Source organism: Nerophis ophidion, linkage group LG05 (assembly GCF_033978795.1).
Source record: "Nerophis ophidion isolate RoL-2023_Sa linkage group LG05, RoL_Noph_v1.0, whole genome shotgun sequence".
In the NCBI taxonomy this organism is placed as follows: domain Eukaryota; kingdom Metazoa; phylum Chordata; class Actinopteri; order Syngnathiformes; family Syngnathidae; genus Nerophis; species Nerophis ophidion.
In genome coordinates this window covers 8,230,494-8,247,193 of record NC_084615.1, presented here as the reverse complement: position 1 = coordinate 8,247,193, position 16,700 = coordinate 8,230,494, and the positions used below count along the sequence as shown (strand labels likewise).

Here is a 16,700-nt window from a genome sequence, read left to right as displayed (position 1 = left end):
CGCTGTTTTAAACCTAGAGGAGAAAACAGCGAGGATGAGGAATCAATGCGCGGATCAATGAAGGAGATGAGTTTCTAACGTCGAGCTTGACAGCGGCTACCAGCCCTCTAAATGCTCACTTCTTCATTATTCTTTTTTTGTATTCTATACCTTCGTTCTCTCGCTCATTTTCTGTCTTTTGCTGGCGAGTGAATCATTGAGTCAGCAGCCAGTCGATGAGGTCTTTGTACTGCAAGACGAGCTCCAATGCCCCTGTGCCAAAGCCCGGGGAGGCGTGTCTGCGTGTGTGTGTGTTCTTGTATTTCTATCCTTCTTGAAACGTCAACAAGGAAAAGTAGCTTCCATAGGAGGACATAAATCATGGTCCCAATAACATTGCATCTAATAGAGAATGTGTCATTTGGTGGTGAAATCTATCAAAATGAGGGTGGTCCCCACAAGGACGGATTTTTCAAATTGACTGTGTGTCGGTTTTAAAATACATGAACTAAAAGCTAGTTTTTTTGTTGTTCTTGTAAAATAGTGACTTTTTTGAGTAATATTATGACTTTTGTCATACTTATGACTTAAAACTCTTATTATTGTAATATTGTAATCTCAAGAAGGTAACAAATACAAGAATGTGTGTGTGTGTGTGTGTGTGTGTGTGTGTGTGTGTGTGTGTGTGTGTGTGTGTGTGTGTGTGTGTGTATTGTATTTCTACCCTTCTTGAGACGTCAACAAGGAAAAGTACATTCCATAAGAGGACATAAATCATGGTCCCAATAACATTGCATCTAATAGAGAATGTGTCATTTGCACCTCTGGTGGTGAAATCTATCAAAATGAGGGTGGTCCCCACAAGGACGGATATTTCAAATTGACTGTGTGTCGGTTTTAAAATGCATGAACTAAAAGCTAGTTTTTTGGTTGTTCTTGTAAAATAGTGACTTTTTTGAGTAATATTATGACTTTTGTCATACTTATGACTTAAAACTCTGATTATTATTGTAATCTCAAGAAGGTAACAAATACAAGAATGTGTGTGTGTGTGTGTATTGTATTTCTACCCTTCTTGAGACGTCAACAAGGAAAAGTACCTTCCATAGGAGGACATAAATCATGTTCCCAATAACATTGCATCTAATAGAGAATGTGTCATTTGCACCTCTGGTGGTGAAATCTATCAAAATGTGGGTGGTCCCCACAAGGACGGATTTTTCTAATTGACTGTGTGTCGGTTTTAAAATACATGAACTAAAAGCAATTTTTGTTGTTGTTCTTGTAAAATAGTGACTTTATTTTGAGTAATATTATGTCTTTGTCATACTTATGACTTAAAACCCTGATTATTATTGTAATCTCAAGAAGGTAAGAAATACAAGAATGTGTATTGTATTTCTACCCTTCTTGAGACGTCAACAAGGAAAAGTAGCTTCCATAGGAGGACATCAATCATGTTCCCAATAACATTGCATCTAATAGAGAATGTGTCATTTGCACCTCTGGTGGTGAAATCTATCAAAATGAGGGTGGTCCCCACAAGGACGGATTTTTCAAATTGACTGTGTGTCGGTTTTAAAATGCATGAACTAAAAGCTAGTTTATTTGTTGTTCTTGTAAAATAGTGACTTTTTTGAGTAATATTATGACTTTTGTCATACTTATGACTTACAACTCTGATTATTATTGTAATATTGTAATCTCAAGAAGTTGACAAATACAAGAATGTGTGTGTGTGTGTGTATTGTTGTATTTCTATCCTTCTTGAGACGTCAACAAGGAAAAGTAGCTTCCATAGGAGGACATAAATCACGGTCCCAATAACATTGCATCTAATAGAGAATGTGTCATTTGCACCTCTGGTGGTGAAATCTATCAAAATGAGGGTGGTCCCCACAAGGACGGATATTTCAAATTGACTGTGTGTCGGTTTTAAAATGCATGAACTAAAAGCTAGTTTATTTGTTGTTCTTGTAAAATAGTGACTTTTTTGAGTAATATTATGACTTTTGTCATACTTATGACTTACAACTCTGATTATTATTGTAATCTCAAGAAGGTAACAAATACAAGAATGTGTGTGTGTATTGTATTTCTACCCTTCTTGAGACGTCAACAAGGAAAAGTAGCTTCCATAGGAGGACATAAATCATGGTCCCAAAAACATTGCATCTAATAGAGAATGTGTCATTTGCACCCCTGGTGGTGAAATCCATCAAAATGAGGGTGGTCCCCACAAGGACGGATTTTTCAAATTGACTGTGTGTCGGTTTTAAAATACATGAACTAAAAGCTAGTTTTTTTGTTGTTCTTGTAAAATAGTGACTTTTCTGAGTAATATTATGACTTTTGTCATACTTATGACTTAAAACTCTTATTATTGTAATATTGTAATCTAAAGAAGGTAACAAATACAAGAATGTGTGTGTGTGTGTATTGTGGTATTTCTATCCTTCTTGAGACGTCAACAAGGAAAAGTACCTTCCATAGGAGGACATAAATCATGGTCCCAATAACATTGCATCTAATAGAGAATGTGTCATTTGCACCCCTGGTGGTGAAATCTATCAAAATGAGGGTGGTCCCCACAAGGACGGATATTTCAAATTGACTGTGTGTCGGTTTTAAAATGCATGAACTAAAAGCTAGTTTTTTTTGTTGTTCTTGTAAAATAGTGACTTTTTTGAGTAATATTATGACTTTTGTCATACTTATGACCTAAAACTCTGATTATTATTGTAATCTCAAGAAGGTAACAAATACAAGAATGTGTGTGTGTGTGTGTATTGTATTTCTACCCTTCTTGAGACGTCAACAAGGAAAAGTACCTTCCATAGGAGGACATAAATCATGGTCCCAATAACATTGCATCTAATAGAGAATGTGTCATTTGCACCTCTGGTGGTGAAATCTATCAAAATGTGGGTGGTCCCCACAAGGACGGATTTTTCTAATCGACTTTGTGTCGGTTTTAAAATACATGAACTAAAAGCAATTTTTGTTGTTGTTCTTGTAAAATAGTGACTTTATTTTGAGTAATATTATGACTTTTGTCATACTTATGACTTAAAACCCTGATTATTATTGTAATCTCAAGAAGGTAACAAATACAAGAATGTGTATTGTATTTCTACCCTTCTTGAGACGTCAACAAGGAAAAGTACCTTCCATAGGAGGACATAAATCATGGTCACAATAACACTGTGTCTAATAGAGAATGTGTCATTTGCACCTCTGGTGGTGAAATCTATCAAAATGAGTGTGGTCCCCACAAGGACGGATTTTTCAAATTGACTGTGTGTCGGTTTTAAAATACATGAACTAAAAGCTGTCATTTTTTCACAATGTGTCGACTTCTTTCTTATAAAATTGAGAACAATTTATCATATTCTTTTTGTCTCTGTAATATTGCAATATTTTCTCCTAAAATTATAACTTTTTTAATGTAAAATTATTACTTTTTACTGCAAAATGGTGACTTTTGTCAAGTGAAATTCTGACTTTTTTACAATATTGCCAATTTTTTTGTTGTTCTTGTAACATAGTGACATTTTTTGACTAAAATCATGACTATTGTCGTAATTTTGCCAAATAAAATTCCGATTGTTGTTATAATATTGCCCAAATCTTTAAGTCTTCTTATAAAATTGTGACTTTTGTTGGGTAGAATTACGACTTTTTTCATAAAATCGCCACAATTTTAAACTTTTCTTTTAAAATTGCAACTGTTATTGGGTAAAATTCCAACCTTTTATCATAATATTTCTCGCTAAATTATTAATTTTTTATGTAAAATGATTTCTTTTCATGCAAAATGGTGACATTTGTCATATAAAATTCAGATTTTTATCACAATATTGCCATTTTTTTGTTGTTTTTGTAAAATGGAGAATTTTTTGGAGTAAAATGATGATTATTATATTTCCAATATTTTTAAGTTTTCTTATAAAATTGTGACTTTTTTCTTATAAAATGGAGAAAAAATTCTCATTATTTCTGTTTCTGTAATATTGCAATATTTTCTCATAAAATTATTACTTTTTATGTAAAATGATTACTTTTTAAGGCAAAATGGGGACATCTGTCATGTAAAATTCTGACTTTTATCACAACATTGCCAATTTTTTTGTTGTTCTTGTAAAATAGTTAAATTTTTTGAGTAAAATTATGACTTGTCATAATTTTGCCAAGTAAAATTCCGATTATTATTGTAATATTGTAATCTCAAGAAGGTATCCAATGTGTCCGTGTGCGTGTGTGTTTGTTCTTGTATTTCTACCCGTCTTGAGACAGTAACAAGGAAAAGTAGCTTCCATATGAGGAGGTGTGATCAAGTCAGGACATAAATCATGGTCCCAATAACATTGCATCTAATACAGATTGTCTCATTTGCACCCCTGGTGGTGAAAGCCATCAAAATGAGGGTGGTCCCCACAAGGACGGATTTTTCGAATCGACTGTGTGTCTGTTTTAAAATACATGAACTAAAAGCTGTCATTTTCTCACAATGTGTCGACTTCTTTCTTATAAAATTGAGAACAATTTCTCATATTCTTTCAGTTTCTGTAATATTGCAATATTTTTTTTTCATAAAATTACTTTTTCATGTAAAATTATTACTTTTTAATGCAAAATGGTGATATTAGTCATATAAAACTCTGACTTGTATCACAATACTGCCGATTTTTTTGTTATTTTTGTAAAGTTCCGATTATTATTAATCACAATATTGCCAACATTTGTAAGTTTTCTTATAAAATTGAGACTTTTTTCTTATACAATTGGGAACAATTTATCATATTCTTTTTGTTTCTGTAATATTGTAATATTTTCCTGTAAAATTACAACTTTTTTATGGAAAAATTATTCGTTTTAATTCAAAATGGTGACATTTGTCATGTGAAATTCTGACTTTTATCACAATATTACCAATTTTTTTCATTGTTCTTGTAAAACAGTGACATTTTTTGACTAAAATTATGACTTTTATTGCAATTTTGCCAAGTAAAATTCTGATTATTATAATATTGCCAATTTTTTTGTTGTTCTTGTAAAATAGTGACATTTTTTGACTAAAATTATCACTTTTATTGCAATTTTGCCAAGTAAAATTCTGATTATTATAATATTGCCAATTTTTTTGTTGTTCTTCTAAAATAGTGACATTTTTTGACTAAAATTATGACTTTTGTTGCAATTTTGCCAAGTAAAATTCTGATTATTATGATATTGGCAATTTTTTTGTTGTTCTTGTAAAATAGTGACATTTTTTAAACTAAAATTATGACTTTTATTGCAATTTTGCCAAGTAAAATTCTGATTATTATAATATTGCCAATTTTTTTGTTGTTCTTGTAAAATAGTGACATTTTTTGACTAAAATTATGACTTTTATTGCAATTTTGCCAAGTAAAATTCTGATTATTATAATATTGCCAATTTTTTTGTTGTTCTTGTAAAATAGTGAAATTTTTTGACTAAAATTATGACTTTTATTGCAATTTTGCCAAGTAAAATTCTGATTATTATAATATTGCCAATTTTTTTGTTGTTCTTGTAAAATAGTGACATTTTTTGACTAAAATTATGACTTTTATTGCAATTTTGCCAAGTAAAATTCTGATTATTATAATATTGCCAATTTTTTTGTTGTTCTTCTAAAATAGTGACATTTTTTGACTAAAATTATGACTTTTATTGCAATTTTGCCAGGTAAAATTCTGATTATTATAATATTGCCAATTTGTTTGTTGTTCTTGTAAAATAGTGACATTTTTCGACTAAAATTATGACTTTTATTGCAATTTTGCCAAGTAAAATTCTGATTATTATAATATTGCAAATTTTTTTGTTGTTCTTGTAAAATAGTGACATTTTTTGACTAAAATTATGACTTTTATTGCAATTTTGCCAAGTAAAACTCTGATTATTATAATATTGCCAACATTTTTAAGTTTTCTTATAAATTTGTGACTTTTGTCGAGTAAAATTACGACTCTTTTCCTAAAATCGCCACAATTTTAAGCTGTCATTGAGTAAAATTCCAACCTTTATCATAATACTGCACAAATGTTCAATTTGTCTTGTAAAATGTTGACTTGTTTTGAGTAAAATTACGACTTTTCTTATAATATTGGCATGTTTTTTGTATGAAATTGTGACTTTTTTAATGTGAAATGCCAATTAATTTTTTGCAACAAGCTTTTTTATATTGGCACAGTATGTATATATTATTAATGTTGTCAGTACAGTTGTCTATATTTCTAGAAATCGTGGTCCGAAAGAGGCAGCTATTTTTCGGAAGTCTCAAGAAGGTAACACATACAAGTGAGTGTGTGTGTGTGTGTGTGTGTGTGTGTGTGTGTGTGTGTGTGTGTGTGTTTGTGTGTGTTTGTTCTTGTATTTCTACCCGTCTTGAGACAGTAACAAGGAAAAGTAGCTTTCATATGAGGAGGTGTGATCAAGTTAGGACATAAATCATGGTCCCAATAACATTGCATCTAATAGAGATTGTCTCATTTGCACCCCTGGTGGTGAAATCTATCAAAATGAGGGTGGTCCCCACAAGGACGGATTTTTCGAATCGACTGTGTGTCGGTTTTAAAATACATGAACTAAAAGCTGTCATTTTCTCACAATGTGTCGACTTCTTTCTTATAAAATTGAGAACAATTTCTCATATTCTTTCAGTTTCTGTAATATTGCAATTTTTTTATTTCATAAAATTACTTTTTTATGTAAAATTATTACTTTTTAATGCAAAATGGTGATATTAGTCATATAAAACTCTGACTTGTATCACAATACTTCCGATTTTTTTGTTATTTTTATAAAGTTCCGATTATTATTAATCACAATATTGCCAACATTTGTAAGTTTTCTTATAAAATTGAGACTTTTTTCTTATACAATTGGGAACAATTTATCATATTCTTTTTGTTTCTGTAATATTGTAATATTTTCCTGTAAAATTACAACTTTTTTATGGAAAAATGATTTGTTTTAATTCAAAATGGTGACATTTGTCATGTGAAATTCTGACTTTTATCACAATATTGCCAATTTTTTTTGTTGTTCTTGTAAAATAGTGACATTTTTTGACAAAAATTATGACTTTTATTGCAATTTTGCCAAGTAAAATTCTGATTATTATAATATTGCCAATTTTTTTGTTGTTCTTGTAAAATAGTGACATTTTTTGACTAAAATTATCACTTTTATTGCAATTTTGCCAAGTAAAATTCTGATTATTATAATATTGCCAATTTTTTTGTTGTTCTTCTAAAATAGTGACATTTTTTGACTAAAATTATGACTTTTGTTGCAATTTTGCCAAGTAAAATTCTGATTATTATAATATTGGCAATTTTTTTGTTGTTCTTGTAAAATAGTGACATTTTTTTAACTAAAATTATGACTTTTATTGCAATGTTGCCAAGTAAAATTCTGATTATTATAATATTGCCAATTTTTTTGTTGTTCTTGTAAAATAGTGACATTTTTTGACTAAAATTATGACTTTTATTGCAATTTTGCCAAGTAAAATTCTGATTATTATAATATTGCCAATTTTTTTTGTTGTTCTTGTAAAATAGTGACATTTTTTGACTAAAATTATGACTTTTATTGCAATTTTGCCAAATAAAATTCTGATTATTATAATATTGCAATTTTTTTGTTGTTCTTGTAAAATAGTGACATTTTTAAACTAAAATTATGACTTTTATTGCAATTTTGCCAAGTAAAATTCTGATTATTATAATATTGCCAATTTTTTTGTTGTTCTTGTAAAATAGTGAAATGTTTTGACTAAAATTATAACTTTTATTGCAATTTTGCCAAGTAAAACTCTGATTATTATAATATTGCCAATATTTTTAAGTTTTCTTATAAATTTGTGACTTTTGTCGAGTAAAATTACGACTCTTTTCATAAAATCGCCACAATTTTAAGCTGTCATTGAGTAAAATTCCAACCTTGACCATAATACTGCACAAATGTTCAATTTTTCTTGTAAAATGTTGACTTGTGTTGAGTAAAATTACGACTTTTCTTATAATATTGGCAAGTTTTTTTGTATGAAATTGTGACCTTTTTCATGTGAAATTCCAACTCATTTTTTGCAACAAGCTTTTTTATATTGGCACAGTATGTATATATTATTAATGTTGTCAGTACAGTTGTCTATGTTTCTAGAAATGGTGGTCCGAAAGAGGCAGCTATTTTCGGAAGTCTCAAGAAGGTAACACATACAAGTGTGTGTGTGTGTGTGTGTGTGTGTGTGTGTGTGTGTGTGTGTGTGTGTGTGTGTGTGTGTGTGTGTGTGTGTGTGTGTGTGTGTGTGTGTGTGTGTGTGTACTATTGTGAGTGAGCTTGCATCCGTTCATGCATTCACTTGTTTAACCTCCAAGTTACGTATAAAATACTACACGGTCTAGCTCCAGCCTATCTTGCCGATTGTATTGTACCATATGTCCCGGCAAGAAATCTGCGTTCAAAAGACTCCGGCTTATCAGTGATTCCTAGAGCCCAAAAAAAGTCTGCGGGCTATAGAGCGTTTTCCGTTTCGGGCGCCAGTACTCTGGAATGCCCTCCCGGTAACAGTTCGAGATGCTACCTCAGTAGAAGCATTTAAGTCTCACCTTAAAACTCATCTGTATACTCTAGCCTTTAAATAGACCTCCTTTTTAGACCAGTTGATCTGCCGCTTCTTTTCTTTCTCCTATGTCCCCCCCTCCCTTGTGGAGGGGGTCCGGTCCGATGACCATGGATGAAGTACTGGCTGTCCGGAGTCGAGACCCAGGATGGACCGCTCGTCGGGACCCAGGATGGACCGCTCGCCTGTATCGGTTGGGGACATCTCTACGCTGCTGATCCGCCTCCGCTTGAGATGGTTTCCTGTGGACGGGACTCTCGCTGCTGTCTTGGATCCGCTTGAACTGAACTCTCGCGGCTGTGTTGGAGCCACTATGGATTGAACTTTCACAGTATCATGTTAGACCCGCTCGACATCCATTGCTTTCGGTCCCCTAGAGGGGGGGGGGGTTGCCCACATCTGAGGTCCTCTCCAAGGTTTCTCATAGTCAGCATTGTCACTGGCGTCCCACTGGATGTGAATTCTCCCTGCCCACTGGGTGTGAGTTTTCCTTGCCCTTTTTGTGGGTTCTTCCGAGGATGTTGTAGTCGTAATGATTTGTGCAGTCCTTTGAGACATTTGTGATTTGGGGCTATATAAATAAACATTGATTGATTGATTGATTGAAGTCTTTGTACTGGCTGTCTTTAGGCTGCGTGAGCGTGCACGGCAATCGGAATGTTTCTCACGAGTGCCAAAATGTTAATGATTGTGTTCTCTGCACACCTCCAATGTCTGTCAGCGTGTGTGTGTGTGTGTGTGTGTGTGTGTGTGTGTGTGTGTGTCTTACCATATTTGTCTCCGTCTTCTCCCCGGGCGCTTATTCTGCGTCCGATCACTTGGACGTGTTTGCCGCTGGTGCGACTGTAGAGCTGGTAGACCCGGTGGTGTCGTCGACTCATGGTGTCTCGCACCTGCGTCTGGTTCTCCACGTGCACGCTGAAGTTGACTCCATCCACACCGAGCACCTGCTGCAAACACGCCGCGGGTCGCTTGAGAAACGTCCGTGAAAAACACAACCGGGTCTGGAAAATCGTTCGTGGTCATGCAGCTCACCTGCAATGGATCGCACATCACCAGCAACATCTGGATACATCTGGGAATCGAGAAGAAAAACACAGGAACAGTCAAGCAACATTGATAACTGCAAGAGTCAAGCATGACGCCGTCATTTATCCCATGTCTGTTCAACAGCTCTTTTCCTTATTGGCCGTTCCTCAGGCTGCTTGGCAACCACGGCAGTTTGCCGTACAGACAGGCAGATGTCCAGGCAACACACGGAGTTTAGAGACACGCTACCAGACATCTGTCCCCCGGCCTAAAGGTCGGACCGGGCCATGCCAAAATCTGGCCTCCAAATGACCTAGCAGAGTGGCAAACACGCCGAGACAAATAGAATATGTTTTGCTTCGCACATCTGAGGGAACGACTGGATTTATTTGGCTGCCGCCTGTATGTAGACAGCTGGGCTGGACTACAGGTGTACGCCGGGCTGTGATGTGGTTTTTGGCCCGAGTGGACTGCAGCATCAATTAGAGATGCTATGAATAAGTGAGAACATGAGCTACCCAATGTGTGGAAAAAAAACATTTCTGGAGAAATAAGTATGGTGATGCGGAATTCATGTGTGTAATCACACTGAATTTTTTTGTTAAGGTTTTCTCGATGGATGTTCTCAATCATCCAGGTCGTCGTATTCTCTGCAGGGCGTTCTATCGATTGCAACTCTGCAGTTCAGTTTGTCTTAGAAGATGTTTCGCCTCTCATCCGAGAAGGTTTTATCGGTTCATAGACCTCGATTGGTCAAATCTAGTCTGACTAGACTAGATCTGACCAATCTAAGTCGATTGACGAAACAGCTTCTAAAACAAACTGAATGGTCCATTTCAGTTTGTCTTTGAAAACGTTTCGCCTCTCATCTGCGATGGCTTTATTGGTTCATAGACCTAGATTGGTCAAATTTAGTCTGACTATACGAGATCTGACCAATCTAATTCAATTGACGAAACAAACTGAATGATCCATTTCAGTTTGTCTTTGAAAACGTTTCGCCTCTCATCCGAGAAAACTTTATCGGTTCATAGACCTAGATTGGTCAAATCTAGTCTGACTAGACTAGATCCGACCAATCTAAGTCGATTGACAAAACAGCTTTTAAAACAAACCGAAAGGTCCATTTCAGTTTGTCTTAGACGTTTCGCCTCTCATCTGCGAAGGCTTTATTGGTTCATACACCTAGATTGGTCAAATCTAGTCTGACTATACTAGATCTGACCAATCTAAGTCAATTGACGAAACAGCTTCTAAAACAAACTGAATGGTCCATTTCAGTTTGTCTTTGAAAACGTTTCGCCTCTCATCCGAGAAAACTTTATAGGTTCATAGACCTAGATTGGTCAAATCTAGTCTGACTATACTAGATCCGACCAATCTAGTCTGACTAGACTAGATCTGACCAATCTAAGTCAATTGACGAAACAGCTTCTAAAACAAACTGGATGGTCCATTTCAGTTTGTCTTTGAAAACGTTTCGCCTCTCATCCGAGAAAACTTTATCAGTTCATAGACCTAGATGGTCCAATCTAGTTTGACTAGACTAGATCTGACCAATCTAAGTCAATTGACAAAACAGCTTTTAAAACAAACTAAAAGGTCCATTTCAGTTTGTCTTAGAAGACGTTTCGCCTCCCATCTGCAAAGGTTTTATTGGTTCAGAGACCTAGATTGGTCAAATCTAGTCTGACTATACTAGATCTGACCAATCTAATCTGACTAGACTAGATCTGACCAATCTAAGTCAATTGACGAAACAGCTTCTAAAACAAACTGAATGGTCTATTTTAGTTTGTCTTTGAAAACGTTTCGCCTCTCATCCGAGATAGCTTTATCGGTTCATAGACCTAGATTGGTCAAATCTAGTCTCACTAGACTAGATCCGACCAATATAAGTCAATTGACAAAACAGCTTTTAAAACAAACTGAAAGGTCCATTTCAGTTTGTCTTAGACGTTTCGCCTCTCATCTGCGAAGGCTTTATTGGTTCATAGACCTAGATTGGTCAAATCTAGTCTGACTATACTAGATCTGACCAATCTAAGTCAATTGACGAAACAAACTGAATGGTCCATTTCAGTTTGTCTTTGAAAACGTTTCGCCTCTCATCTGAGAAAACTGTATAGGTTCATAGACCTGGATTGGTCAAATCTAGTCTGACTAGACTAGATCTGACCAATCTAAGTCAATTGACAAAACAGCTTTTAAAACAAACTAAAAGGTCCATTTCAGTTCGTCTTAGACGTTTCGCCTCTCATCTGCGAAGGCTTTATTGGTTCATAGACCTAGATTGGTCAAATCTAGTCTGACTAGACTAGATCCGACCAATCTAAGTCAATTGACGAAACAGCTTTTAAAACAAACTGAAAGGTCCATTTCAGTTTGTCTTAGACGTTTCGCCTCTCATCTGCGAAGGCTTTATTGGTTCATAGACCTAGATTGGTCAAATCTAGTCTGACTATACTAGATCTGACCAATTTAGTCTGACTAGACTAGATCTGACCAATCTAAGTCAATTGACGAAACAGCTTCTAAAACAAACTGAATGGTCCATTTCAGTTTGTCTTTGAAAACGTTTCGCCTCTCATCCGAGAAAACTTTATAGGTTCATAGACCTAGATTGGTCCAATCTAGTTTGACTAGACTAGATCCGACCAATCTAAGTCAATTGACGAAACAGCTTCTAAAACAAACTGAATTGTCCATTTCAGTTTGTCTTTGAAAACGTTTCGCCTCTCATCCGAGAAAACTTTATCGGTTCATAGACCTGGATTGGTCAAATCTAGTCTGACTATACTAGATCTGACCAATCTAAGTCAATTGACGAAACAGCTTCTAAAACAAACTGAAAGGTCCATTTCAGTTTGTCTTTGAAAACGTTTCGCCTCTCATCTGCGAAGGCTTTACTGGTTCATAGACCTAGATTGGTCACATCTAGTCTGACTATACTAGATCTGACCAATCTAGTCTGACTAGACTAGATCTGACCAATCTAAGTTAATTGATGAAACAAACTGAATGGGCCATTTCAGATTGTCTTTGAAAACGTTTCGCCTCTCATCCGAGAAAACTTTATCGGTTCATAGACCTAGATTGGTCAAATCTAGTCTGACTAGACTAGATCTGACCAATCTAAGTCAATTGACAAAACAGCTTTTAAAACAAACTGAAAGGTCCATTTCAGTTTGTCTTAGACGTTTCGCCTCTCATCTGCGAAGGCTTTATTGGTTCATAGACCTAGATTGGTCAAATCTAGTCTGACTAGAATAGATCTGACCAATCTAAGTCAACTGACTAAACCTGTTTCGCCTCTCAGCCGAGCAAGTTTTATCAGTTCATGCTCATCGACTTAAATTAATCAGCTCTTGTCTGACTGGATTGACTGGACTGGATCTGACCAGGCTGAGTCAATGGGCACAAACCAATTAAGTTGTTTCATCAGTTCTTGATCATAAACTTAGATTGGTAACATCTTGTCTAGTCCCACTGACCAGACTAAGTATGTGAGAACGAACTGGCGAAAAGACTTCTTAGACAAACTGAACAGTCCAGTTCAATTTGTTTCGCTTCTCGTTCATGCAAGCTTCATCAGTTCATGTTCATAGACTAAGCTAGGTCAGATTTAGTCTGACTAGACTAGATCTGACCAAGCTAAGTTAACTGCCAAAACATCTTCTAAAATAAACATAACAGTTCATTAGAAGATGTTTAGCCTCTCAGGCGTCATCACTTCATGCTCAAAGACTTGAATTGGTCAGATCTTGTCTAAGTCTGTGACAATTAACTGACAAAACGACTTCTAAGAGACAACTGGAAAGTTCAGTTTTACTTAGAAGATATTTTGCCTCTCGTACGATCTGGCTTCATCAGTCCATGCACGTAGACTTAGTCTGGTCAGATTTAGTCTAGTTAGTCCAGTCAAACTGACCAGACGAAGTTTATGAGCATGAACCAACAAAATGTCTTCAAAGGCAAACTAAACAGTCCAGTTTAGTTTCTCCTCTCATTCGAGCAGGCTACATCAGTGAATGCTCTTAGACTTAGATTTGGTCAGATCGAGTCTAGTTAATCTAAGTCAATTGCCGAAAATCATCTTCTGAAACAAACATTTTGGATGATTGGTCAGATCTACTCTGACTCAACTATATCTGACCAATCTAAGTCAACTGACTTAAAAACATATTCTAAAACAAACTGAACGGTCCAGTTCAGTTAGTCTTAGACGACATTTTGCGTCTCATCCGATTAGGCTTCATCATTTCGTGCTCTTTGGCTAACTCTGGCCAGATCTAGTCTAGTTGGTTTAGTCACACTGTTTAGTCAAAAGCATGAACTGATGAAGCCTGAACAAACCAGTTGCGATCGATTGGAAGCACTTAGACCAGGGGTGCCCATTACGTCGATCGCGAGCTACCAGTCGACCGCGGGGGGTGTGTCAGTTGATCTCCAGCCAGGCTTTTAAAAAAAATAGACCTAAAAATTAGTGATCATCAATCTTCACCAAGACGCCACTTAAATGACATTCACGGTACCGGAGGGTCTTGTGAGATGACGCTGGCTGCTGCAAGATCATTATTATTAAAATATGACCGAGAGGAAGGCGAGAAACACTTTTTATTTCAACAGACTCTCGCGCCGTACCTTCCGTCAAAACTCTAAAGGCCGACTGCACATTTCCTATCTTCACAATAAAAGCCCTGCTTCATGCTGCCTGCGCTAACTAAATACAGAGTCTCGGAAAACTGGCGTGCACAAGCGATCCCTCAGAAAGCTGGCGTGCACATCACTTGTGCACGCCAGCTTTCCGAGACTCTTATTTTGTTAGCGCAGGCAGCATGAAGCAGGGCTTTTATTGTGAAGATAGGAAATGTGCAGTTGGCCTTTAGAGTTTTGACGGAAGGGACGGCGTGAAAGTCTATTGAAATAAAAAGTGTTTTCTCGCCTTCCTCTCTGTCATTTTTTCATAATAATGAACTGGCAGCAGCCAGCGTCATCTCACAAGACCCTCGGGTGCCGTGAATGTCAATCAAGCAAGCTACGGAATTTGCCGCCAATGTTTTTCTTGTAAAGTGTATGGAAGCTGGATGAATTAGATGCCAAAAACCAACCACTTTCATGTGGTATTGTACAGAAAGGACAACTTTTTTTGTCCTCCATTTGAAAATGTGGGCGTTACCATCATTACTGTCTGATTCCAATCAATGCAAGTCATCAGAATCAGGTAATACACCAACTTATATTCTTGTCTTTGTGAAAGAAAGACATCTATATGTGTTACACATGCTTGTATTATCATTAAACACATTTATCTTGTTTACAAACATGTCTCTTTCATAAATAAATAAATATAAATGATATATATAAACGAGGTAGATCCCCTCGAGTTGGTCAATTGAAAAGTAGCTCGCCTGCAGAAAAAGTGTGGGCACACCTGACTTAGAGTATTACTAACTTTGCACCTTCACAACAGAACCATCTGGTTCTATTTAAATTCATCTCACTTTATCAAAGATCAGACGTTGACCTTGGAGCCATCGCTTGTAATTTAAAGCTTTAGAATTGGATTCTAGAAAACCGGCAAAACCTTGAGCTGCTCCGTGTTCGCGGCTGGACGATTTTCAGAACCAAGATCACAGGCTGACAAGCAATTGTAACAATCTTGTCTTTCTCCACCTCATCTTGCGCTATCTCCGCATGCCTCTTTCGTCTCCCGCTCCGCTCTTTCTCCGGCTCGTTGTCCTCCCTATCTCTCCTCCACCTCTTTGTCTCTCCTTCCTATCCCGAGCTTTATGTTCGGGGTTAGCGAGGTGATTCCTCTGCACTGTCATGGGCATGCACACAGATGTGTGTATGCAGGAGGGAGCAGGCAGCTGACAGCTGGGCCAAAGCAAAGACATGTGCACCGCCAGATAGCGAGGGAGAGAGGATGGAGAGAACAGCCAGGGAATGGAAGAGGTTGGAGATAAAATCGGGAAAGAACGGGGCTGATGTGAAAAGGGAGGATAGGGGAGGCGATCCTAAAAGGTCGGATCTCCGAGGAGGCAGAAACGAAGCAGCAGAGACAGTAACCGCGCGGTGTGGTCTGCTTTGGCGTGAGAAGTAGACAAAAAGATAAATAATGGCAAAGAAAGGGGAAGAGGTTACAAGTCATGCACATCATAACACACGTCGCTGCCTCCTGACACGTACGTCACCACATACTCTGACTTCCTCTCTTTACCACAAGCTTAGAAAAAAAAAAAAAAAAAAAGGTTATTCCTTTGGTTGACACTTGGTGGTCAATGGACTCACCAATCTGTGGATTAGTGGGGTTTGGTGTTGCTGAAGAAGCATTCTAGAAGGGGCTATTCAACTGGCAACAAGAGGACCAAATCGGACAACAAACCGACCGGCGAGTTTAGTTAAAAAAACTCGGGAATGACTAACATTTTACCGTAACCAGATGGCCATGACACAAGTACCCCATAATCCATCCATCCATTTACTACCGCTTATTCCCTTTTTGGGGTCGCGAGGGGCGCTGGCGCCTATCTCAGCTACAATCGGGCGGAAGGCGGGGTACACCCTGGACAAGTCGCCACCTCATCGCAGGGCCAACACAGATAGACAGACAACATTCACACTCACATTCACACACTAGGGCCGATTTAGTGTTGCCAATCAACCTATCCCCAGGTGCATGTCTTTGGAAGTGGGAGGAAGCCGGAGTACCCGGAGGGAACCCACACATTCACGGGGAGAACATGCAAACTCCACACAGAAAGATCCCGAGCCTGGATTTGAACCCAGGACTGCAGGAACTTCGTATTGTGAGGCAGACGCACTAACCCCTCTGCCACCGGGAAGACCGCATAATGGGCCGCCAAAAACATTTGTCATCCGTGGTCCGTATGGGCCGCTACGGTACTAAATTGTAATGCCATTCTCCGCCACTTGGGGCAGTATTGCATCAGTCACTAGACTGATTGATTGATTGATTGAGACTTTTATGAGTAGATAGTATATTCCGTACAATTGACCACAAAAAAGT

At 37.0% G+C, this 16,700-nt stretch overlaps 1 protein-coding gene across 4 annotated transcripts in view; it reads right to left on the bottom strand.

The window, feature by feature from the left end:
• fgf18a (fibroblast growth factor 18a) overlaps nucleotides 1-16,700 on the bottom strand; it is a 59,783-nt gene that overhangs the window by 9,513 nt on the left and 33,570 nt on the right. For 2 of the 4 annotated variants that reach the window (XM_061899882.1, XM_061899884.1), the window contains exons 2-3: nucleotides 9,674-9,713; nucleotides 9,408-9,585 (exon numbers count right to left, since the gene is read on the bottom strand). In XM_061899882.1, the coding sequence (XP_061755866.1) occupies nucleotides 9,408-9,585; nucleotides 9,674-9,713 (218 nt within the window). Of the gene's footprint in view, nucleotides 1-9,407; nucleotides 9,589-9,673; nucleotides 9,714-16,700 lie in introns of all 4 variants that reach the window. The other 2 variants (XM_061899881.1, XM_061899883.1) reach the window with 1 other exon arrangement.